This window comes from Aethalodelphis obliquidens, unplaced genomic scaffold, assembly GCF_003676395.1.
Source record: "Aethalodelphis obliquidens isolate GAN/ISIS:26980383/991018 unplaced genomic scaffold, ASM367639v1 scaffold62, whole genome shotgun sequence".
Taxonomy (NCBI): Eukaryota; Metazoa; Chordata; class Mammalia; order Artiodactyla; family Delphinidae; genus Aethalodelphis; species Aethalodelphis obliquidens.
Genome location: NW_020838006.1, coordinates 2,823,890 through 2,849,668, shown reverse-complemented (window position 1 = coordinate 2,849,668; position 25,779 = coordinate 2,823,890). Strand labels below are relative to the sequence as shown.

The 25,779-nt window shown below is 39.8% G+C and overlaps 1 protein-coding gene across 9 annotated transcripts in view; it reads right to left on the bottom strand.

Annotated features, from left to right (window-relative positions):
- Positions 1-4,265: 4,265 nt before the first annotated feature.
- RBMS3 (RNA binding motif single stranded interacting protein 3) overlaps positions 4,266-25,779 on the bottom strand; it is a 715,251-nt gene continuing 693,737 nt past the window's right edge. For 7 of the 9 annotated variants that reach the window (XM_027088163.1, XM_027088168.1, XM_027088170.1 and 4 more), the window contains one exon: positions 17,807-18,291. In XM_027088163.1, coding sequence (XP_026943964.1) covers positions 18,240-18,291 — 52 coding nt within the window. In that variant the 3' untranslated portion in view covers positions 17,807-18,239. Of the gene's footprint in view, positions 10,803-17,806; positions 18,292-25,779 lie in introns of those variants that run through there. The other 2 variants (XM_027088165.1, XM_027088171.1) reach the window with 1 other exon arrangement.

Below are 25,779 nucleotides of genomic sequence, written 5' to 3'. Positions count from 1 at the left end.
CTATAGCTACCATAGATAGTGATTCCTCTGATGGATCTGGGCAAAGTCAATTGAAAACCTTTTGGAAAGGATTCAACATTCTAGATGTCATGAAGAAAATTTGTGATTCATGGGAAGAGGTCAAAATATCATCATTAACAGGAGTTGGGAAGAAACAGATTCCAACCCTCATGGATGACTTGGAGGGGTTCAATACTTCAGTGGAGGAAGTCACTGCAGGTGTGGTGGAAATAGAACTAGAATTAGAAGTGGAGCCTGAAAATGGGAATGAATTGCTGCAATCTCATTATAAACGAACAGATAAGGAGTTGCTTCTTATGAGGTTTTAATATGGCAGTCAATATATAAAGATTTAAGTTGTTGATCTTTTATTTTCAAATGCATTTCCAATATCCTGTGTTTGTACTCTCTTCTCACTATTGCTGCTACCTTTACTGTATGTTTGCCTTTACTGGTGAGCTTTTCCATTCATAATTTTCTTGTTTCTAATTATGGCCTTTTCCTTTCCACCTAGAGAAATTCCTTTAGCATTTGTTGCAAAGCTGGTCTGGTGGTTCTGAATTCTCTTAGCTTTTACTTTTATGTAAAGCTTTTGATTTCTCTGTTGAATCTGAATAAGAGCCTTGCTGGGTAGAAAGTTCTTGGTTGTAGGTTCTTCCCTTTCATCACTTTAAATATATTGTGCCACTCCCTTCTGGCCTGCAGAGTTTCTGCTGAGAAATCAGCTGATAACCTTATGGGAGTTCCCTTGTACCTCATTTGTTGCTTTTCCCTGTTGTTTTTAATATTTTTTCTTTGTCTTTAATTTCTGTCAGTTTAATTACCATGTGTCTCTGTGTGTTCCTCCTTGGGTTTATCCTGCCTGGGACTCTGTGCTTCCTGGACTTGGGTGACAGTTTCCTTTCCCATGTTAAGGAAGTTTTCAGCTATTATCTCTTCAAATATTTTCTCAGGTCCTTTCTCTCTCTCTTCTCCTTCTGGGACCCCTATAATGTGAATGTTGTTGCATTTCATGTTGCCCCAGAGGTCTTTGAGACTGTCCTCATTTCTTTTCATTCTTTTTTCTTTATTCTGCTCCACAGCAGGGATTTCCACCATTCTGTCTTCCAGCTCACTTATCTGTTCTTTTGCTTCACTTATTCTGCTATTGATTCCTTCTAATGTAGTTTTCATTTCAGTTATTATATTGTTCATCTCTGTTCCTTTTTTCTTCTAGGTCTTTGTTAAACATTTCTTCTGTCTTCTTTTTTTTTTGCAGTATGCGGGCCTCTCGCTGTTGTGGCCTCTCCTGTTGTGGAGCACAGGCTCCGGACGTGCAGGCCCAGCGGCCATGGCTCACGGGCCCAGCCGCTCCACAGCATGTGGGATCTTCCCGGACCGGGGCACGAACCCATGTCCCCTTCATCGGCAGGCAGACTCTCAACCACTGCGCCACCAAGGAAGCCCTCTTCTGTCTTCTTGATCTGTGCCTCTATCCTTTTTCTAAGATCATGGATCATCTTTACTATCATTACTCTGAATTCTTTTTCAGGTAGATTGCCTATCTCCACTTCATTTACTTGTTCTTCTAGGGCTTTATCTTGTTTCTTCTTCAGGGACATATTCCTCTGCTGTATCATTTTGTCTACCTTTCTGTGATTGTGGTTTCTGTTCCACGGGCTGCAGGATTGTAGTTCTTCTTGCTTCTGCTGTCTTCCGCCTGGTTGATGAGACTGTCTAAGAGGCTTGTGCAGGCTTCCTGGTGGGAGGGACTGGTACCTGCCCACTGGTGGGTGGAGCTGGGTCTTGTCCCTCTGGTGGGCAGGGCCATGTCAAGGGGTGTGTTTAGTGGGGAGCTGTGTGCTCAGGAAGACTTTAAGCTGCCTGTTTGCTGATGGGTGGGGCTGTGTTCCCACCCTGTTTGTTGTTTGGCCTGAAGCATCCCAGCACTGGAGCCTACAGGCTGTTGGGAGGGGCCAGGTCTTGGTGAGAAAATGGTGGCCTCCAAGAGGGCTCATGCCCCTGAGTACTCCCCAGAACTACTCCTGCCAGTGTCTTTGTCTCAGCAGTGCCCCAGCCATCCCCTGCCTCCACAGGAGATGCTCCAATACCAGCAGGTAGGTCTGGCCCAGGCTCTCATGAGGTCATTGCTTTTTTTCCCTGGGTCCTGGTGCACATGAGAAGAGTAGAGTTACTCTTTCCCCCAGTCATATGGGGCTCCTGGAATCAAACCCCATGGGCCTTCAAAGCTAGATTCTCTGGGGACTCCTCCTTTTGTTGCCAGGCCCCCAGGCTGGGGAGCCTGATGTGGGGCTCAGAACTGTCCCTCTGGTGGGAGAACCTCTGTGATATAATTATTTTCCAGTTTGTGGGTTGCCCACCTGGCAGGTATGGGATTTGATTTTATGGTGATTACTCCCCTCCTACCATCTCATTGTGGCTTCTTTGTTTTTGGATGTGGAATATCTTTTTTGGTAGGTTCCAGTGGTGTGTTTTTTGTTTTTGTTTTGTCAATGGTTGTTCAGCAGTTAGTTGTGACTTTGGTGTTTTTGTAAGAAGAGGTGAGGTCACGTCCTTCTACTCTGCCATCTCAGGAGTTGCTTCTTATGATGCATGAAGAAAGTGGTTTCTTGAGATGGAATCTATTCCTTGTGAAGATGCTGTGAAGATTGCTGAAATGGCAACACAGGATTTAGAATACTAACAGCTGCTACTAGAATTAGAACAATTTCAGAATGGCCGATCCCACCCTCCTTGCTGTCAATAGAGTTAAATGTCCCAGATGATTTGGGGAAAGGGTGACAGTGAAATATCCGGCTGCTCTGCTAAGGTTCTGAATTAGGGAAAGGCAGCGTTGAAGGGTCTGAAGGTCCTCCCTGTGTGTGGATGAGAGAAGATATGATTGCATTCAGACCAGGTAGTCTCTCCATCCACTTTGCATCAAGCCATGGAAGGGTTAAGTGTATTGCTCACAAAATCTCCTGATCTTATTTCATGCTAAAATGTTATCATAAGCCAATGCTTACTAGAATATGACATACTTGTAAATGAGAAGCGTCTTTTTATCATTAGAATGTTTACAGAGTGTCCGTGTTCTGGGCACTGTTAAATGAAATAGTCAATGAAAAGTTATGCTTATTTGCTAAATAGGTCCTTTCCTTCCAGAACAAATCACAGAGATGATGGAAACAGCAAGTTATTTCTGGGATGGAAAATGTGAATTGTGACCAAGTGATCAGAATGACTGTCCAATGCCCTCTTCTACAGAAACCACAAAATCTCAGGTCACATGAACTTTTGGGGAAAAAAAAAAAAAAAAAAGGTGCTTTCCACGTTGGCATTTCTCAAAGCCCTCGCAGAAGAAAAAACCTTAGAATCTAGGGGTTGAGATTTTGAGTCTGTTTTGAGAAGCATACTCTAGCCCTTCTAGGATGTAGGTCCATGGGTGGGTTGCCGTACTTTCCAAGCCTCATCTGGAAAATGCGGGCAATGGCAGGACCCACCTGAGAGCATGTGTGTGGGGGTTGTGTGAACTCAAGTGTGGGGGCACCTGACACACTTTCTGGCAAAGGCTCAGCTTCATTAGTTGTGACTCTTGCTATTACAGCCATCCCTCACACTACTGCTTCTGTTTAAGACCTGGAATTTGGGTTTGGAATCATCTGGAGACTAATACAGCAGTGCCACCTGGTGACCACTTTGTAACAGAAGTAACCTGCAACTTCCTAAGGGCAGGAGAAAGAACCTGGGAGAGAAGACTGCTCCGTTTCTAAGGATTTAAACGAAAAGACAGCCTTTTTGATAGCTGAGAGACTTTTTCACCTTTATTGTAAATGACACTCCTTTATAAAAAATCCAGAATAAAAACCCTCTGAGATTAAGTTTGAGCTATATTACTTTTCACTTTACTAATGCTGGACTGCAGCTAAAAGAGTTATCTTTGTCAGCACCCCTTTAAATACAGCATTATTGGTAGATGTTGGGCATGTTTGTTAGACAGGAAGTGGATGATCTCTGAATCCTTAAGCATAAAAATTGGGAAGAGTGTGTGAGGTCCTAGGGACACCTAAGTGGTCCATACCCCCAAAGCTCCTAAACAATGGCTTTTCCAGGCTCCCTTGCATGAATACAGTGGTCCCTCTTCTCTCACGTTTTGTTACCAGGGATGGTTCTTTTTTTGAGAAATTCTGTAGGAAGTCAATTAAATACAGACACTGTACCTTCCACTATGCCCTCCCTCAATCCATCTCTGGTAGAGTGAAGAAAAACACAACGGCCCTACTTGGTTGATTTTATTTTCATTTTTTATTGAAAGCTTCATCAAAGAAAACAGAAGTTTAAACCTAACATCCACTGATCTACAGAAAGCCCAAGGAATGGGGAAAATGGTAGCTAATTTGACTGTGGTACAGATGAAAAAATGAAAGCCAGAAACACTGTAGAATTACAGAATTTTCCATGACAGAGACAGCAGTACAAAATGCTCTTAAATAAAATTCAAAATTGAATGATGTTTTGGAAATTCTATGAAGTCATATATGGCCTGAAACAAGGGTTTTAAAAGAAGCTGTGTCCCTTTTCCTTTTTTAGAAACTATTTCATAGCAAGTACACTTTTACATATATATTTTTTAAATTAAGATTCCAATTACATTCTTCTTTTTAACTATATGGAAGCAATAATTCCCAGAATGGTAAAAACTTCTTCAAGTGTCTCTTTTGAAATAGTTTTTATAGTTCTTGAAAACTATGGAATAACTCCTTTTTTATATATGAAGAAATAACATATTTTGGGGAGGAGGACAGAGCATCTTTCTTAATAATGTAAGACCAGAGAGTTTAAAATACACGGTATAATCCTAAAATTACACTTTGGATACTATTTAAACTTGAAATAATTATTTAAAAAAAAATCCACCAGAGTATCAAGGTCATTAAAGCCTTAATACTGTAATGCAAAGTCAAAAAATAAACACTGCAATTTTTTGGTCCAAGATTTAAGATAGGGATAAGAGTGCATATTTAATCAAGGGCTGTTACTATATTCCCATAACTCAGTTTTGAGTTGACCTGTTCTACTGGTTCAAATTTCAATAGTGAACAAATCCAAAATAGCTTTCTTTTGAGGGAAGCCAAATTCTTTGCTACAGTTTTTCCCTTTATATTCTGCAAGAATACAGCCAACTCTCAATTGTTTGTGGTGGATGGGAAAGGGACATTATGGATATTAAAATCCCACAGAATATAATGCACTGACATTAATTTTACCAATGATTTCAAACTGCTTCAATAAATGAATACCTAAGGAACAAAATAGACAGATTTGAATATTATTTCCAAATGTTTCTTTTTCCATCCTCAGGGTGAAATGCTAATAGGAGGAAATAGAGCCCAAGTCCTAATAGCTGAAAAGAGAAGACAAAACAGGTGCACAAAGTAGATGATTAGCCCTTCAAAATTTGGGAGTATTGTATTTCTGCAGGACTGGGGCTTCAGGGCAGTCACTAACTGGAGGGAATACAGTGGAAGAAAAGCATGACCCAGTGGCCTAGTGGTTGGGTCTTCCTGCAGACTCCAAGATCGATCTCACCCCTGCTTCAACTTTAGAGCTTCTGCGTAGAAGACGCTTTTCTAAAAAGTTTATTTTCCCTCCCAGAAATAGAAATAAATATGGAGAAGCCATCCATCCTTTTTTATGTGACAGCATAGGTAATGAGGTATAAAACCAGAGATAAAAGAAATCACCAATCTGGGCTGAGCTCCCCTGCCTTACATCAACATAGATCATTTGGGCCACTCAGGGATTTTGTTCTTAGCTTTTGTACTTTCCTGAACTCTATGTACTCCACAGAGGAGAGCCATGAACAAGAGCACTTGGATTAAGGGACCAATTTCAAGTTTCAGAATATTTTGTAAGAAATGTTCAATTTGAGTCAGACTCAGCTGTCTTCCAATGCCACAGTAGGTGTCATCTGCAAAACAAATTGATTCACTAATGAAATCCCATTATTACTCTGTCACAGAAGGGGTATCATACACAGGATCAACGAGCCTTTTTCAAGCCCGTCAGTCCCTCAAATTGGAATGAGGGGATGTCAGTCCCAGCAAGCTCAGAAGTTTGAAGCATGCCAGTCACAACATGAAAAAGAAAATCTCATCCTTACTCCCTACTGTGGACAAGAGAATATAGATCAAGGCTCTATGACATGTTTAAACTTGATTATTAAGTGTGATTCTTCCAATGTGCTGAATGTTGTTATATACCTACATAAATATTATACTTTCATTTGGTTTTATATCCTATAAAAACATTTATCACTGAAACCCACTTAAAAATTTCTCTCGGCTGATCAGCTCATCTTGCAGTGGTTCCTGCACTCAGATTAAGAATGAGACTGAATTGTCAAATGTATTTTCAGTCTCCTACTAAGATTATCATCTGTCTAGACAGTGCATTGAAACTTTTTCTCAAGTTTAAAGAAGACTGCAAAGGTCATAATCACAACTCAACTTTCATTAATTGGAATTTTAGGCCACTGTGAAAGACTCATAGGTGGGCATGTGTGTGTGTGTGTGTGTGTGTGTGTGTGTGTGTATATAATAGACACCCCAATTATTCAAATAAAGTTAAAAAAACTAAGTACTTTTAGTACTTTTATTTTCTCATACATGGACTGAAAATGATTATAAAACAGTTTTGCAAGGGGTTGATGGACTCTGTAGGTACAGCAAACTTCCTGCTCCACCTAGCCTTCTCCTACCCTGGGCTTTCCATCTCTGATACAGACGCTTTTAACACCATGTAGTTTTTCATTAAGAGGGATGGAAGTGAGTCTTATATGCTGTCAAATGTGGCAGATGTTAAGGTCACAGGAGAATTGATTCAAGTGAAGCATGGCAACAACATCTGAATGATTGAAATCTACCAAGGAAACAAACTAACCCTGACCAAACTGCAGTCAGGTAGATTATTTTTAGAATAGCATGTGACTTGCAATATTCAAGACATGCCCCTGTTGAAAGACAAACAGGCGCCCACCCTCCAAGTATTACCTTTAGCTCACCTAGGTTTCTGATGTCTTCAGAAGACATGGCCAGGCTCTAAGGAGCTCCCAGTCACTATACAGACTTCCTTCCTGACAATACCTCCTCATTATTAAAAGAATACCTACTCCTCCACTGACCATGGAACTAGAGTTTGAAGGAGATGATTTTTATCCCATTTGGATTGTGGTTTTAGTTTGTTTCCTGACATTTAGGCTAAGTCTTGGCAATTACAATTGAAAGGAAAAATGGAAACATCTGAATAAATGCTTGAAGTATTGTGAAACAGAATACTTTAAAAAATGATTGTAGTCCTAATTTGGGTTAAAGTCACCATAATCTATATTGCTGATTAAATTAGGACTCTGATGTCTGTATGTACTGAACACACGTTTTGGTTTGTTTTACTTTTCATACAATGTAAAGTATGAAAAGCAAAGTTTGTTTTACTTTTCATACAATGCTTACCTGTTGATGCTTTTATTTTTTCCCCAGACTTGATTCTTAAAAACAATTTTTAGGTGAGATGATGTGTAAATTTGAACATGTGCCACTTTTTCCTTCTTTTTTTTCCTTTTAGATTTAAAATATTTTATAGAATGGCCTAATATAAAAAATCCAAACACAAAGCACACATGGACACATAAAATGACATAGGCAAAATGATAAAATTTGCCTGAAGTGGTTTAAAAAAATTGAGATTATTGAAATTTTATAGTTGAAAAAAATGTTGCTGAATGTATAAATAAAGCAGTAGTTTTGAATAGAAACAGGAAGTTACCTAGGCACATTCATCAGCCACATGGTAGCTACCTCTTAGTCTCATTGTTGATTGTGTAAATGAGACTTTCTTTGTATCACATTGTTTTGTTTTGTTTTCTTTTTTTACAGAAGAAAAAGAAAGCATGTTGATTTCATATTCAAATGAATTATGCCCAGGATAATCCTTATTTATACAAAGAGTTCAGAGACTGAAAAAGAGAAACAAAAAGCACAGCTCCTATACAGGTTTGTTCATCCCCCACTAACTTGGGGCCCATTTCTCAAAGAGAAAACTTAAGTGCCACCCTTAAAATACACGAGAAGCTGAAAAATGGAACAGAAAAAAGCTGAAAAATGGAACAGAAGAAAGTATAAATTTAGGATTCTCTCTAAAGTATGGAAAATCATAAGGATGGCTGTGACCAGTTGAAACTTTTTCGTAGCACATGCTACATTGCCTTAGCTATATTTTTGCCTCTAATTGGACCACAAAGATATGGAATCACTCTCTAGATAATGAGCTTTCAATTCATGGGGTTTTTCAAATAAGAGAATTGGATTTATTTCAACACTAGGCCTTTGTTTACAGGTCATAAATAGTAGAATATTGATTATTTTTTTATGAGTCAAACTCATTACTCATGTTGACCTAATGGGAATATGCTTTACTTTTTAATATTTTAGTTTTTAAACACCTACCCTGTTTTCTTTTACAGTGCACTGTATGCATTACCCTCTTCCTTCTGGACTAAGACAGGTTCCTGTGACTTTGTGAGAAGAATTTCACCTATTGATTCTAATGATACATTAGAAAGCCATTCTAGCACATGGGTCAATTAACAAAGTTCCACTGTCCTTCATTTCAGGTAAAACTGTATAGGTTGAACATGGATTTCATGACTCAAATATGCAGAGATGTTTGGTAAGTCAATTTAATTCATTTTAGACAATGTTTTGCATCATTCTCAATGCAAATATATCGCCTTTGGCTTTAATAATTGATCAAATCTAATTATTTGGGTTCTTATTCATATAAATCATACAATTTCTTGATTGTCAACTAGCATTAAAAGCTTACCTAAATTCCACTAATAGAATCCTCAATCTTATTGGTCCTATTTGCCTCAGGGAGCTAAACTGAAATTAAAAAGTCTATTTTCTCTTTCTTCTGATGACACCAGGATATGAAAATACAATGAAAAGAGGCAAAAAAGAAAAAAAAAAGATATCCCCTCCTCAATTGCAGAGTCAAGATGGCTATTCACGGTAGATGATGACAAAGACTGAGGCGAGAAGACAAAAATCTAGAAGTGCGGGAATTTAGAAGGAAGACTATTGTTACAAATACAGTGAGACCTTTTCAGGAGACCACTAGCCAATCAACAGAGCATCACTGAGCTTTTTTGACAGGTGATCTTTCAGACCAGTTCAGGGAGTATCTTGAGTTCAAAATTCATACAAAGAAGTTTCAACCTGTTAAACAAGTGTTTTAGCTCATTGGTGGCCATCAATACAGGCTTCACAATTCAAGAGAGCTAGGAAGGAACCAGAAAAGCACATGGAATTTAAAGCCATTTGGCTCTATTGGTTGGAATCCAGAACTCTTGGTGCTGAAATTGCTGACCACACAGGAACAAGCTTCTACTATCAACAAAAATACATTTAAAATAAAAACTTTTTTTTTTTGCAGTATGTAAAACACCAGTGGAAGGTAGTTTAAACAAACAACAAAGTAAGAACTGGTCCGGCCATGTAGGTCAAATAAAATTTTAAAAAAGAAAAGAGAAGAAAAGAAAAACAACCTCTATCTTCTGGACTGCAATAGGGTGCCACTTCATCTTTGGTATAAAATAGGCCATCCATAGGCTGAATTTGATCACAACTAGGAAAGACTACAGAAATTGTCAACAATTTCTCTATCTATTGCTTTTTTTGTTTTTTTGTGTTTTGTTTTTTTTTTCACTTTTTGACCATAAGCTCCTATCTACTTGTTTTTTTTTTTTTAATGCTCTTAAGCTAGGTTTTGCAATGTGACAAGCAAAGCTGACTAAAAAGTTTGTAAAGCTCATAAAAAAGACTGCAGATAAAAAGCACTAAAGCTTTTGCTAGCCATCACGCTTCAGAAATAAAAAAATCTGCATTCTGCCCCCCAAACACGCATTATTTCTAATGCAGTTGTTTTGAAACCAACGTTAATAACTTTACCGTAAAATGTTTTAACCTTCTAGAATGATTCAACACTTAAGACAAAGTTCATCAGAAGTCCCAGCATTTTCCCAATTCTTGCAGTTGCCATGGTTTCTTTTATCAACAAATTTTCTTCAAATGAAGAAAAACATTTTCTTTTAAACTGTACAGTTTTTTTTCACCCTAAAAACTCATAGTCTTAAACTTCTGTACCAGTGAAAGCTGGCACAATATTTCAATTCTTTCTTTTTTAAACAAGACGTTGAGAGCTTGCCTCGAGAGCCTTTGACGTCCTTAAAATTAAGGCAATTAAGATTCAAGATAAACCTTACCTAAATATTTCTAAGAAAAAAAAATTAAAAAAACCAACCCACTAGATTTAAACAAGAAGGGAAAAAGAAAGAGTAGCTTAATTACTGAGGAAGACAATTTGTTTCCATTTCTGCTTGCCCACCTCTTGACATCAGATTTTCCATTAAAAAAAAAAATCTATCTACACCTTCAGATAAATTCTGAATTCAAATGTTCTTCCAGATAAATGTCAACCTTCCATGTTTTGCTTTGTTTGCTTGTTTGCTTGTTGTCCTCTTCTGGGATATTTTTTTTCTTTAAAAAGAATGATGGAAAAAATAAACTGTCAGACCACATGAAGGAACCACTTGCACAGCACATAAAAACACATTGTTTTCATTGGGTAAAGTAGAAAATTAAAAAAAAAAAGCATTCCACTGACGCCTGTGCAAAACTGGAAGCCAACTTCTTGTTCAATGAAGTTTCTTCATTCAAGGCAGAGTTTCAGACGGACATTCTTCATTCGGTCTTGTTTATGGTCTGTGAAAACAATAGAATAAGAGGGGTCATTACACCAAAACAACTCTGAAATCATCTTCTGTGCTCTTTTCCAGTGAGCGCTCTTTAAAAGCTACCAAGCTCTTTCAATATAACAGTTATAAAAACACATTGGGCTTAGGAGAGTGTCAAATTCTGCCACTTTCACACAAGTATATATTTGAGCTGGAGTTTGTTTAGATCAATAGATCAAGAATATCTTTCAGTTGTAAAGTTGTAAATATACAAATATATCTAGACAAGCAATATTTCCTATGTTCATGGAATGTATTCTTCAATGCTTGGCTTATGTTTTAGTTCCCCCAGAAATTCCTTGAGTAATTCTGTCCTTTCAGAACTCCCATGAGATTCATCACAAACTCAGTCAAATAATATGTGATTCCCTACTATGTACCCAGGACACAGCAATGGGTTTTATGTTTTTTAATTGAAGTATAGTTGATTTAGAATGTTGTGTTGATTTCTGTACAGCAGAAATCAAAGTGTTTCAGATATACATATACACATACTTCTTTTTAATATTCTTTTCCATTGTGCTTTATCACAGGATATTGAATGTACTTCCCTGTGCTATACAGTAGGACCCTGTTGTTTATCCATCCTGTATATAAGAGCTTACATCTGCAGCAATTGATTCTTTGTTACCTCACGGAGCTCATTAAGTGTATCCACATAAGCAGAAGGCTTATGTAAATAAGACAGGTAAGAGGGCAATGTAGTTTTGTTCACTTTCCAATTTCTTTTCTTCTTCCTTGCATCTCTATCTCAACAAGGTTTTAAATTTTTGAGAGCAGGGACTATATTTTACTTCTTTTTACTCTCCAGGAGTCTGGCAGACTGGTAGGCACACTGTAGGTGTTTAACAAGACAAATGCTATTTTTATTATATGTCACTTTGCCAGCCCAGCCCACATAATCTCTTCTGATTCTGCCCCATCTATATGGCAGGGCTGAGCTAATAGTGGGTTGATCTTTACTCTTATCTCTTCCACCCACAGATCAGAATTTAGCTCAAGAATTTCAGGGGTATCTTTTAAAATGAAGATGCTTCAAACTATCTGTAGGTCCTATTTAGATGAAGCCTTCTTCCCTCAGTGTTCTGTGGATTCTTCTGGTGCCCAGTTGCTTAATTTAGTAAAGAAACCTCAGTGTTGCTGGGTAGAGTTGTCCAGGTGTTTCACTGCACAGGATGCTTGGCCGAAGGAGTGCCTGGGGGCTGATTTTAGCCCATGGTCTGTTCCCTAAGCTGTGTGCTCTGGTGCAGGGCTGCATTTGCTCTGAGCAAGTGGCCCTTATTCAAATTCACAAAAAGCCCTCAACAATGTTTTGAACTAGCCTGGGATGTTTTGACAGTTAGCCTGAAGGTTTCTGAGGAAACCCAGAGGGTTTCCTTTTCCTAATTTGCAAAAAGCCCTCATATGTCTCAGCTATAGCTGTTAGAAACCTGGGTAATTTGTTCCTAGAATCATGTAACGAAAGCAACTCATTGATAGACTGAATAGTTTCATTTTTAACCAAGAGTTTAAGTCTCTAGAAATACATATTATTTCTGTGTTATGCAAGAAAGTGGGGTTCCTTTTAAGAATAAAAGCAATCAAAATTTTCATAATAGCAGCAACAGTAAGGGAAATTTTAGTAGTAGTAGTCATGGGAACTATGGTATATATTTGATCTCTCTGTACATCTTTGCAAAGTTTAGGTTTACGCCATTTACTTCTAAAAATCTACCTTGTTATGGGAACAACATTTTGTGTGTGTTTTTATGTTTGTTTTTTGGTCTATTCTTTGCTCCCACTCCCATCTTCTACCCTGGTATTATTGTGCATTGAGCAGAAAATGCCTAATATAGCATGAATCTCCATCAGAGCTGCTCAGTGAATGCTGTCTTAGTCAATGGACTACATGACACAGAACCCCCTCACTGCTCAGGTGTGTCACATGGGCTGATATCTAAGCATCCGTATTTATGAGTGAGGCTGGAGCTACTTTCAAGTTTTATAACCTTACACAAATGTTTCCAATATCCTCCTACCATCACTTGCTTCATCCTTCAAGTGATCTCGTTGCTACATGAAAACAAATGAGGAGAAATAACTGGTTGTACTTTACATTTTCATGATGGCTAGCTGAAGTTTGAAGGGAAAAGGTGTTGCTGTTTAATAGAACTGAATTCACTCCTGTGCACCTTCTCTGTTCTAATGAAGTGTGAAAGTGCACATTTACATAATGCTTATGTCATGCACTGGCATTCATAAAAACAGTAGGCTTTCAAAGTGTCAAGGCTGTGATCAGGAGCAACAAGAACATTTTAAGTTGTACAGTGAGACTATTTTAAAAATAAAATGAATTGCAATGTAAAAAGAGAAATTTGTGTGAATGAGAGCATGATTATGAAAATCATTTGCAAACTGTAAAGTACTGTGCAAATAGAAATATATTATTATTCACAAGCTTAAAGGACATGTAAGGATGGTAATCAAGGGCATATAATTTGCTCATTACCGTACTGACGATTTATAGGCAATTGGTGTCATGACAGTTCAGTTAGACAGAGAAGACCTGAAGAATTAAAAAGACCAACAATACTGGGGTTGAGATAAAGGCCTTCTAAGGTCAGTGTGAAGGTTGGAAGACTGAGAGTTTGACCAAATTTAAGATCACAGAGTCGTTCTGAAAACTCTCATCCTCCATCCTCCCCATGCCTACTCCCCCCAAAAGCAGAGTGAATATATTAAAAAGTAGCAAATCATCATCTTAGAATTCTAGATTTTTAGGCTAGAAGAAGTCTTAAAGATGATCTAAGGATGCAATATTCCCCAGAGTCATTTCTAACAGATTAGCTTCACAAATTTTCATGTGAAAAGAGGGATTCTGTGATCCAGAGTGTGGAAAATCTGCACACTATACTCCCACTACTGGATTACCCATAGTAAACTAAACATGCGGTTAGGGCACCAACAAAGAGAGGTATCAATAGAAAAAAAATTGTTTCTGAAAAAATGTTATCTTTTAAATTAGTATCAAAATAATCATCATGCTGACAATAAAAATTTTGTTTAGTTCTTTAATAATTTAATAATTTAATAATAATAACAGTGCAGGAGGGTTCCCTTTTCTTCACACCGTCTCTAGCATTTATTGTTTGTAGATTTTTTGATGTTTGCCATTCTGACTGGTGGGAGGTGATACCTCACTGCAGTTTAGATTTGTATTTGTCTGATCATTAGTGATGTTGAGCATCTTTTCATGTGTGTTTTGTTCATGTGTATGTCTTTTCTGGAGAAACATCTATTTAGATCTTCTGCCCATTTTTTGATTCAGTTGTTTGTTTTTTTGACAAGCTGTATGAGTTATTTGTATATTTTGGAGATTAATCCCTTGTCAGTTGCTTCATTTGCAACTATCTTCTCCCATTCTGTAGGCTGTCTTTTCATTTTGTTTATGGTTTCCTTTACTGTGCAAAAGCTGTTAAGTTTAATTAGGTTCCATTTGTTTATTTTTGCTTTTATTTTCATTACCCTAGGAGGTGGATCAAAAAAGATATTGCTGCAATTTATGTCAGAGAGTGTTCTTCCTGTTTTTCTCTAAGAGTTTTATACCATCCAGCTTTATATTTAGGTCTTTAATACATTTTATTTTTGTGTATGGTGTCAGAGAGTGTTCTAATTTCATTCTCTTACGCGTTGCTGTCCAGTTTTCCCAGCACCAGTTACTGAAGAGACTGTCTTTTCTCCACGGTATATTCTTGCATCCTTTGTCATAGATTAGTTGACCATAGGTATGTGGGTTTATCTCTGCACTCTTTTGCTGTTCCATTGATCTATATTTCTGTTTTTGTGTTAGTACCATACTGTTTTGATGACTGTAGCTTTGTAGTATAGTCCAAAGTCAGGGAGCCTGTTCCTTTGGCTCCATTTTTCTTTCTCAAGATTGATTTGGCTATTCAGGATCTTTTGTGTCTCATACAAACTTTAAGATTTTTTTTTTTTTTTTTTTTTTTTGCAGTACATGGGCCTCTCACCGTTGTGGCCTCTCCCGTTGCGGAGCACAGGCTCCGGACGTGCAGGCTCAGCGGCCATGGCTCACGTGCCCAGCCGCTCTGCGGCATGTGGGATCTTCCCGGACTGGGGCACAAACCTGTGTCCCCTGCATCGGCAGGCAGACTCTCAACCACCGCGCCACCAGGGAAGCCCCAAACTTTAAGATTTTTTGGTTCTAATTCTGTGAAAAATGCCATTGGTAATTTGATAGGTATTGCATAGAATCTGTAGATTGCTTTGCATAGTATAGTCATTTTGACAATATTGATTCTCAATCCAGAAACATGACTTATCTTTCCATCTGTTTGTGTTATCTTAGATTTCTTTCATCAACTATAAGAGTTTTCTTTTTTATAAATTTATTTATTTATTTATTTTTGGCTGCATTGGGTCTTTGTTGCTGTGTGCAGGCTTTCTCTAGTTGCAGCGAGCAGGGGCTACTCTTTGTTGCAGTGCGCAGGCTTCTCATTGTGGTGGCTTCTCTTGTTGCAGAGCATGGGCTCTAGGGAGGTGGGCTTCAGTAGTTGTGGCACGTGGGCTCAGTAGTTGTGGCTCGCAGGCTCTAGAGCACAGGCTCAATAGTTGTGGCGCATGGGCATAGTTGCTCCATGGCATGTGGGATCTTCCCGGACCAGGGATTGAATCCGTGTCCCCTGAACTGGCAGGCGGATTCTCAACCACTGTGACACTGGGGAAGTCCCAACATCTTATAGTTTTCTGAGAAGAGGTCTTTTGCCTTCTTTGATGGGTTTATTCCTAGGTATTTTATTTTTTTCATGTGATGGTAAATGGAATTGTTTCCTTAATTTCTCTTTTTGATCTTTCATTGTTAGTGTATAGGAATGCAACAGATTTCTGTGCATTTATTTTGTATCAAGCAACTTTACCAAATTGATTGATGAGCTCTAGTAGTTTTCTGTTAACATGTTTAGGATTTTCTATGTATAGTATCATGTTATCTGCAAACAGTGACAGTTTTACTACTTCTTTCCCAATTTGGATTCCTTTTAATTCTTTTTCTTCTCTGATAGCTGTGGCTAGAACTTCCAAAACTATGTTGAATAAAAGTGGCGAGAGTGGACATTCTTGTCCTGTTCCTGATCTTACAGGAAATGCTTTCAGATTTTTACTATTGAGCATGATGTTAGCTATGGGTTTGTCATATATGGCCTTTATTTTGTTGAGGTAGGGTCCCTCTAGGCCCACTTTCTGGAGAGTTTTTATCATAAATGTGTGTTGAACTTTGTTAAAAGCTTTTTCTCCATCTATTGCGATGATCATATGGTTTTTATTCTTCAATTTGTTAATGTGGTGTATCACATTGATTGATTTGCATATGTTGAAGAATCCTTGTACCCCTAGGATAAATCCCACTTGATCAGGGTTGATCCTTTTACTGTGTTGTTGGATTTCATCTGCTGGTTTTCTGTTGTGGATTTTTGCGTGTATGTTCATCAGTGTTATTGGCCTGTAATTTTCTTTTTTGTGGTATTCTTGTCTGATTTTGGTATCAGGGTGATTGTGGCCTTGTAAAATGAGTGTGGGAGTGTTCCTTGCTCAGAAATTTTTGGAAGAGTTTCAGAAGGATAGTTGTTACCTCTTCTCTAGATGTCTGATAGAATATGCCTGTGAAGCTGTCTGGTCCTGGACTTTTGTTTGTTGGGTGTTTTTTAATCATAGTTTCAATTTCAGTGCTTGTGATTGGTCTGTTGATATTTTCTATTTCTTCCTGTTTCAGTCTTGGAAGGTTGTACCTTTCTAAGAATTTGTCCATTTTTTCTAGGTTGTCCATCTTATTGGCATATAGTTGCTTGTAGTAGTCTCTTATGATTTCCACTGGTGGGCAGAGCTGGATCTTGTCCCCCTGGTGGGCAGGGCCTTGTCTGGGGGTGTGTTTAGCTGGCTGCTGTGTGCTCAGGAAGACTTTAAATAGCCTGTCTGCTGATGGGTGGGGCTGTATTCCTGGCCTTTCGGTTGTTCTGCCTGAGGTGTCCCAGAACTGGAACCTATGGGCTGTTGGGAGGGTCCGGGTCTTGTTGAGAAAACAGCAGCCTCCTGGAGGGCTCACGCCAATGAGTACTCACCAGAACTGCCACCACCAGAGTCTTTGTGCCCACAGTGAGCCACATCCATCCCCCACCTCTGCAGGAGACCCTCCAATACCTGCAGGTAGGTCTGTCCCAGGTTCTTATGAAGCCATTGCATTTTTTTTCCCTGGGTCCTAATGAACATGAGGTGTTGTGTGTGGCTTCCTAGAGGAGAGTTTCTTTCCCCCCCAGTCCTGTGGAATTCCTGCAAACCCCATTGGCCTTCAAAGCCAGATTCTCTGGGGGCTCCTCTTCCCATTGTCAGACTCCCAGGGTGGCAAGCCTGGCGTGGGGCTCTGAACTTTCACTCCTGTGGGAGAACTTCTGTGGTATAATTATTTTCCAGTTTGTGGCTTGCCCACCTGGCTGTATGGGATTTGATTTTGTCATGACTGCACCCCTCCTACCATCTCATTGTGGTTTCTTCTTTGTCTTTGGATGTAGGATAACTTTTCTGGTAGGTTCCAGCATTTTTTTGTCGATGGTTGTTCAGCAGTTAGTTATGATTTTGGTGTTTTCGTAAGAAGTGAGCTCACATCCTTCTATTTCGCCATCTTGTCTCCACCTCCTCTGTTTTTTAAATTTAGCTAAAAGCCTGTGTGAATCCCATCAGATAATATGGTAGTCTCTGGCACTCTGTTCCAAGCAGATTGGAAGTTTTTAAGTATGCTCAGTGAGTTAGTTAATATATGAGATGGGAACAGAGATTAGCTATGTGGGAACACAGTGAGAGACACTGGTAGGAGATGAGAGATACTATGTGGCCAGAAGCATCTGTCAAGGCTTTGTGAGTAGGTGAAACTGGCTTTGGTTGTTTCAAAGCATAATGAGGAAATAAGTGATTCAAGACCTTCCTTGTTAACAGTTTAATGATGTCTGGATAAATGAAAATGACACCTTTATTCATCCAATCAGCAATTATTGACGAGTGCCTACTATGAGAAAGGCAGTATTCCAGATGCTAAGGAAAGACCAATGAAAGAGGCAGATGCCTCCCCTACTCTCTTAGATTTTGCTTTCCACAAGGAGTAGACGTACAATCAATGGATCAATCAGCAAACAATCAAAAAGAAAAAGAATCTCAGAATACTTAAGTATATTCTGTAATAGAAAGTGGCTGGATAAATACCTAAGATTTGGTATCAGGGAAGGTCTCTCATGTAGGTCTGGATGTGAAAGATAATTATAAGCTAATCTTGGAAAGACTTAGAGGAAAAGCATTCTAGGTAGAGGAAACAGGAAGTTCAAAAATCTGGAGGTGGGAACCTGAGGCTGGAGTCATCTAAGGTAAATCAAATCCCATCATTCCTTCTCTTCAAGCCCTCCAAAGGTTTTGCAGCTCCCCTAGAATAAAAGTGAGAATACTTAGTCTACACAAAGCTAAGAATCCAAGGACCAAAGGCTCTATAAAAGCTGGTCTGTTCTACAACTTTCCCGCCTAGTTAACCACACTCCAGCCTCAGGTTCCCATATTAGACTGAAAATCCTTGAGGGCAGGGGTATGTGTCCTAGCATAGATTCTGGCATGATTCTGGGTACTGCAAGTGAAACTGGGTCTAGGTGTAAAGGTGGATGGGGACACTCTTGCTAGAATCTATCAGAGGCAGAGATGCTCCCTCTGGGTCAGGCAGAGACTCCCATCCCTGTCACATCATACAGTGACCATGAAAGGTGGGGACAACCCTGAGAAAGAAGAGAGCATCTCACTGTGGGCTTACAAGTGGAGGCAGCTAAAGCTGATTTAATCAGGCAGGGAGAAGAGGAGGTTCTGGACAGTTGCAAGGAAGGGGGTTTGTATCTTGACCATTTTCTGGAGGTGGGACTACATTTCCCTTATAGAGAAATCGACTTTACAACAGTCTTGTTTTGAGAATAAGCCACAAGCAACATCCCTAAAGTTATAAGCTACACGTTTCCCTACAGTCTTATTCTATCTTTCCTGTGTAGCGTGGAGAGTATCTCTAAAATACTTTAGCCAATTCATGCTATCTTGAATACTCCCAATTTCACAAATGGGAGCTCATTTCCAGTTTCATTATGCTAATTAACTTGGCACTGCTTTCATCAGGCAACTCGCTTCTAACAATCATTATGCTAATTGAAATATGGATAGTTTAAAATACTTGTACAAACCTCTGGCCTTTCTCATTAAATGAGAACTGACCTCCTGTGGGGTGTGAAATTCTGATTAGGGTCACTGAGTGCCCCTGAAAAGTAGTTTCACCCATCACACATACATTTAATATCATAATGTCTATTTATATCTATACTAAAGGTATTTTAAATTAAATTACAGGGGGAGTCAAGATGGTGGAGAAGTAAGAGGACGTAAAGTTCAACTCTCCCCACAAATGCATTAAGAATACATCTACAGGGCTTCCCTGGTGGCGCAGTGGTTGAGAGACCACCTGCCGATGCAGGGGATGCGGGTTCGTGCCCCGGTCTGGGAAGATCCCACATGCCGTGGAGCGGCTGGGCCCGTGAGCCATGGCCGCTGAGCCTGTGCATCCGGAGCCTGTGCTCTGCAACGGGAGAGGCCACAACAGTGAGAGGCCCGCATACCGCAAAAAAAAAAAAAAAAAATACATCTACAAATGGAACAGTTCTCACAGAGCACCTGCTGAACACTAGCAGAGGACCTCAGACAACTAAGAGGACCAGAAAGATCCCCACATAACAGAGTAAGATGAAAGAAGAAGGGAAAAGGAAGAGGAGAAGTGGGACAGGACCTGCACCCCTTGGGGGGAGCTGAAGGACAGGAGAATTTCCCATGTCCAGGGAAGCCCCCTTACTGGTGGGGAGATCAGCTGGGACAGAGGGGAGCTTTGGGGGCTTGAAAGAGAGTGCAGCAACTGGCCTGAGGCGGGCTGGACAGAGTGAGACCTACACAGATGATCCATGCCACAGCCCTGCACGCCCAAGCCTGAGAGGTGTGTCCACTGGTGTATACAGGGGCAGGGTGCTAGAATGTTGGATTTGGAGAGCAGAGCTGTGGAAAGGACTGCTGTTGGCTGTGAGAAGACAGTCTGAGGGGATGGGAATGAGGAGCTCCACAATGGAGAACGCTCGTGAAGCAAGCCCAGATCGCCATAGAAGCGAAGTGCCGTTGTTGAGTGATGTGCAAAGGGCAGGCCACCTATGCAGCCTCTCTCCCCATGCACCAGCCCCTGCCTCCCCAGGCACTAGGAAGGGCTCCCGCTGGGGCAGGCTCTCACGGCCCTGGCTGCCGCCTACTCCACCCCCTCCTGCCAGGGTAGGCCTGTGTGCTCTGGGGCAGCTTCAGGAGCAGATGCCTGTGGGTGGCCGACACACAGAGGTGGGGCTGAAACCATAGCTGAGCCCCAGGGGCCGTGAGAGATGGGCGAAGAGCTGAAATCTCTGTGTATTTACACTCTGCGACTGGCTTTGTAAACTCAGAACCTGCAGAACATCTGATCTGACAATGAGTGCTCCCACAGCCAAGATGGGTCAAGCTTTAGCAGCTGTGGACTTTGTGGGCAGGTACATGTGGGGGTTGGCAAGGCCAGAGTCTGAGATGCTTCCATAGTGCCCATAGCCTGTCCAGATCCATGATTACTGCAATCTTGGGACCTGACTTCAGTGGATCTGTGCTGGTGGCTTGGTGAAAACAATGCCTGAGAGACACCAGGGCCAACTGCTGGCATACCTATGGATAAGGTGGGGCTGACAGCAGTGCCAGTAACAGTGTAATCTGAGTGCTCCCACAACAGGTGAAAGGTTGCAAAACAGAGCACACCTGCAGGTGAACAGTTCCAGAGGAGGAATACTCGGTGGCTTCACTCTCAGTGGGAATGCTCCAATCCTGTCTACATCACACCACAGATCAGAAACACAGCTAAGAAACAGATCTGGGGGCCTCTATTCCAACAACTAGGGAGCAGACCCTGATCCAAACAGAGCGGTGACAACCACAGAGCAAAGGGGAGTCCCCCCTAAATATGCAGGGCAGGCTCTGGTCACCACAACACCAGTCACACCTCCTGTATCAAGGGGATAACTACCAGCATACACTGAGAAAAGAGGTGTCAGACATCTATAATAAAAACAGCTCTCACACCAAAACATATTAAACCAATGCAGGCTACGCAGGGACATTCCCACATAAAAATAGCCCTCCGAGACAGTCTGAGCATCTGGTATCTGGAGGAAGAACCCCCCAGAGCATTTAGCCTTGACACCCAGTGGGGCTTGAGTGCAGGAGTTCTGCAAGGCTGGGGGAAACAGAAACTCCACTCCTGGAAGGCATACAAGATCCCACATGCCCTGGGGCCCAGTACAAAGCAGTACCTCCATAGGAACCTGGGATAGACCTACCTAGGGGTCTTGGAGGGTCTTCTGGGGAGGCCAGGTCAGCTGTAGCTCACTGTGGGAGCACCAGTAGCAGAGGTCCCAGGTAGTACTGATCAGCGTGAGCTCTCTGGGAAGTCCCCATTATGCCACAAAGACCTGGCTTCACCCAATAGCCTGCGGGCTCCAGTGCTGTAAATCCTCAGGCCAAACAACCAACAAGATAGGAATACAGCCCCACCCATCAGAAGACAGGCTGACTAAAGACATACTGAGCTCACAGCCACCTCAAAACACAGCCCTTGACACGGCTCTGCCCACCAGAGGGACAAGTGCCAGCTCTACCCACCTGAGGGCAGGCACCAGTCCCCTCCCACCAGGATGGCTACACAAGCCCCTGGACCAGCCTCATCCACCAGGGGGCAGACAGCAGAAGCAAGAGGAACTATGATCCTGCAGCCTGTGGGAAGGAGACCACATACACAAACAGTTAGACAAATGAGATGACAGAGAAATATGTTGCAAACAAAGGAACAAGAGAAGAACCCACAAGAACAACTAAATGAAGAGGAGATAGGCAATCTCCCTGAAAAAAGTATTCAGAGTAATGATAGTAAATGATCCAAAACCTCAGAAGAAGAATGGAGGTATAGACCAAGAAGATGCAAAAAATTTTCAACAGAGATAGAAGATTTAAAGAACAAAGAAAAAAACAAACAGATGAACAACATAATAACTGAAATGAAAAATATACTAGAAGGAATTAATAGCAGAATAACTGAGGCAGAAGAACAGATAAGTGAACTGGAAGACAGAGTGGTGGAAATCAATGCCACAGAACAAAGAAAAAAAAAAAGGGGACTTCCCTCATGGTGTAGTGGTTAAGAATCCACCTGCCAATGCAGGGAACACGGGTTCAAGCCCTGGTCTGGGAAGATCCCACATTCCACAGAGCAACTAAGCCCGTGCACCACAACTACTGAGCCTGTGCTCTAGAGCCTGTGAGCCACAACTACTGAGCCTGCATGCCTAGAGCCCATGCTCTGCAACAAGAGAAGCCACCACAACGAGAAGCCCGTGCACTGCAACGAATAGTAGCCCCCACTCTCTGCAACTAGAGAAAGCCCGCACAGAGCAACGAAGACCCAATGCAGCCAAAAATAAATAAATTTATATTTATTTACTTATTTATTTATTTATTTAAAAGAAGAAAAAAGAATGAAAAGCAACGATGAAAGTCTCAGAGACCTCTGGGACAATGTTAAATGCACCAACATTCACAGAAGAAGAAAAAGGGAAAGGGCTTGAGAAAATATTTGAAGATATTATAGCCAAAAATTTCCCCAACACAGGAAAGGAAAGAGTCACCCAAGTCCAGGAAATGCAGGGTACAGGATCCTGATACAGGATAAACCCAAGGAGGAACACACCGAGACACATAGTAATCAAACTAACAAAAATTAAATACAAAGAAAAATTATTAAAAGCAACAAGGGCAAACAACAAATAACATAAAAAGGAATCCTCATAAGGCTATCAGCTGATTTTTCATCAGAAACTCTGCAGGCCAAAAGGGAGTGGCATTATATATTTACAATTATGAAAGGGAAATACCTACAACCAAGAATATTCTACCCAGCAAGGCTCTTGTTCAGAATCAATGGAGAAATCCAAAGCATTACAGACAAGCAAAAGCTAAAAGAATACACAGAAATCTGTTGCATTCCTATACATTAACAATAAAAGATCAGAAAGAGAAATTAAGGAAACAATTCCATTTACCATCACACCCTAAAGAATAAACTACCTAGGAATAAACTTAACTAAGGAGGCAAAAGACCTGTACTCAATAAACTATAAGATGCTGATGAAAGAAATCAAAGATGACACAAACAGATGGAAAGATATACCATGTTCTTGGACTGGAAGAATCAATATTGTCAAAGTGACTATACTACCCAAGGCAATCTACAGATTCAATGAAATCCTTATCAAACTATCAATGGCATTTTTTACAGAAGTAGAACAAAAAAAATCTTAAAAAAGTTGTATGAGACACAAAAGACTTTGAATAGCCAAAGCAATCTTGAGAAAGAAAAATGGAGCTGGAGGAATCAGCCTCCCTGGCTTCAGACTATGCTATCAATACAAAGCTACAAATCATCAAAACAGTATGGTACTGGCACAAAAAGAGAAATATAGAAACCCAGGCAGCTATGGTCAATCTACAACAAAGGAAGCAAGACTATACAATGGAGAAAAGACAGTCTCTTCAGTAACTGGTGCTGGGGAAACTGGACAGCTATATGTAAAAGAATAAAATAGAACATTCTTTAACACCATATACAAAAATAAATTCAAAATTGATTAAAGACCCAAATATAAGACTGTATACTATAAAACCCTTAGAGGAAAACATATGAAGAACACTCTCTGACATAAATTGCAGCAATATCTTTTCTGATCTGTCTCCTAGAGTAATGGAAATAAAAACAAATATAAGCAAATGGGACCCAATTAAACTCAAAAGCTTTTGCACAGCAAAGGAAACCATAAACAAAATGAAAAGACAATCCACACAATGGGAGAAAATATTTGCAAATGATGCAACTGACAAGGGATTTATCTACAAAATATATAAACAGCTCATGCAACTCAATATAAAAAAAAACCCAATCGAAAAATGTGCAGAAGACCTAAATACATGTTTCTTCAAAGAAGAAAAGATGCTCAACATCACTAATTATTAGCAAATCAAAACTACAATGAGATATGACCTCACACCAGTCAGAATGGCCATCATCAAAAGTCTACTAACAATAAATGCTGGAGAGGGTGTGGAGAAAAAGGGAACCCTCCTACACTGCTGGTGGGAATGTAAATTGCTAAAGCCACTATGGAAAGCAATATGGAGGTTCCTTAAAAAACCAATAGTGCTACCATATGATCCAGCAATCCCAGTCCTGAGCATATATCTGGAGAAAATGATGGTTCAAAATGATACATACACCCCAGTGTTCATTGCAGCACTATTTCCAATAGCCAAGACATGGAAGCAACCTAAATGTCCATAAACAGATGAATGATTAAAGAAGATGATGTACATATATACAACAGAATATTACTCAGCCATTAAAGAGAATGAAATAATACCAGTTGCAGCAACATGGATGGACCTGGAGATTATCATACTAAGTGAAGTAAGACAGAGAAAGACAAATATCATATGATACGGCTTATATGTGGAATCTAAAAAAATGATACAAATGAACTTATTTACAAAACATAAACAGACTCACAGACTTAGAAAACAAACCTATGGTTACCAAAGGGGAAAAGTGGGGGGGGGGGCAGGGCTAAATTGGGGGTTTGGGATTGACATATACACACTATTATATTTAAAATAGGTAACAAACAAGGACCTACTGTATAGCACAGGGAACTCTGCTCAATATTCTGTAATAACCTAAATGGAAAAGAATTTGAAAAAAGAATAGATACATGTATATGTATAAGTGAATCATTTTGCTGTACACCTGAAACTAACACAACATTTTTAATCAACTAAACTCCAATATAAAATAAAAATTAAAAAACTTACAAATAAAAAACAAAAATGCCTTAATCACTACAGATATTTCCTGAAAGTTATTGTGTAATAGTAATAATGATAGTAGTAGTAGTAGTAGCAGTAATGATAATAATAATAGTAATAATAATACCTTGTATTTGTAAGGTTAAGTCATGTTCTAGCATATTTAATTTGGAGGACTGACTTTAGAAGTTAAAGCACATACTGAAGACTCCATTACCATTATCAATCTTTCAACAACAAACAAATCTCTAAATGTGTATTGAGATGAAAGAAAACTGATGATCAAGAAATGGAACAGCACTCTGCAAACAGGAAGAGTCTTTTGGAAATTTTCTATTCAGCAGGGCTTTGACTGTTACCTATAAAGTAAAATAGTTAGCATGACAAGACATCTGTATATAGACTGAACTTTTCTTAATTCCTTTGGTTTCAATCAAAACCTTTCAAATTTTAATCTCCATAATTACTCAACACAAAGCTAACTGAACTTTGCTCTCTCAGTGATTTAAGGATTTTTCAGTAGTAATTCTGACTCCCTGATTTTTGCTTTGCCACTTAATTCCTCAATAAGGCTGTACTCCATGTTGTTTTATATTTAACAATACTCTTTTTCATAAACTGTTTTACTGGGTGAGTTTGAAGCACCCTTGCCAGGGGAGTGTTACTGTCTTCATTTAAGAATGAAGTCACTGAGACCAAAATGCAGACACACTATCCAGTTTCAAGTGTGAATACTGGAGGGTTTCAAAAAATATGTGTGGTAGAATTTTTTTTGGTAACAATGTCTATGATGCCCCTCTCTGTATCCAAGCCTTTTGGTAGTGAATTCCTACATTAACTCTGGGCTTGGTCACATGACTTGCGTTTGACCTATGGGACAATAGCAAATGAGTCATAAACAGAATTCAAAAAATGCTGGTCATTTGGGC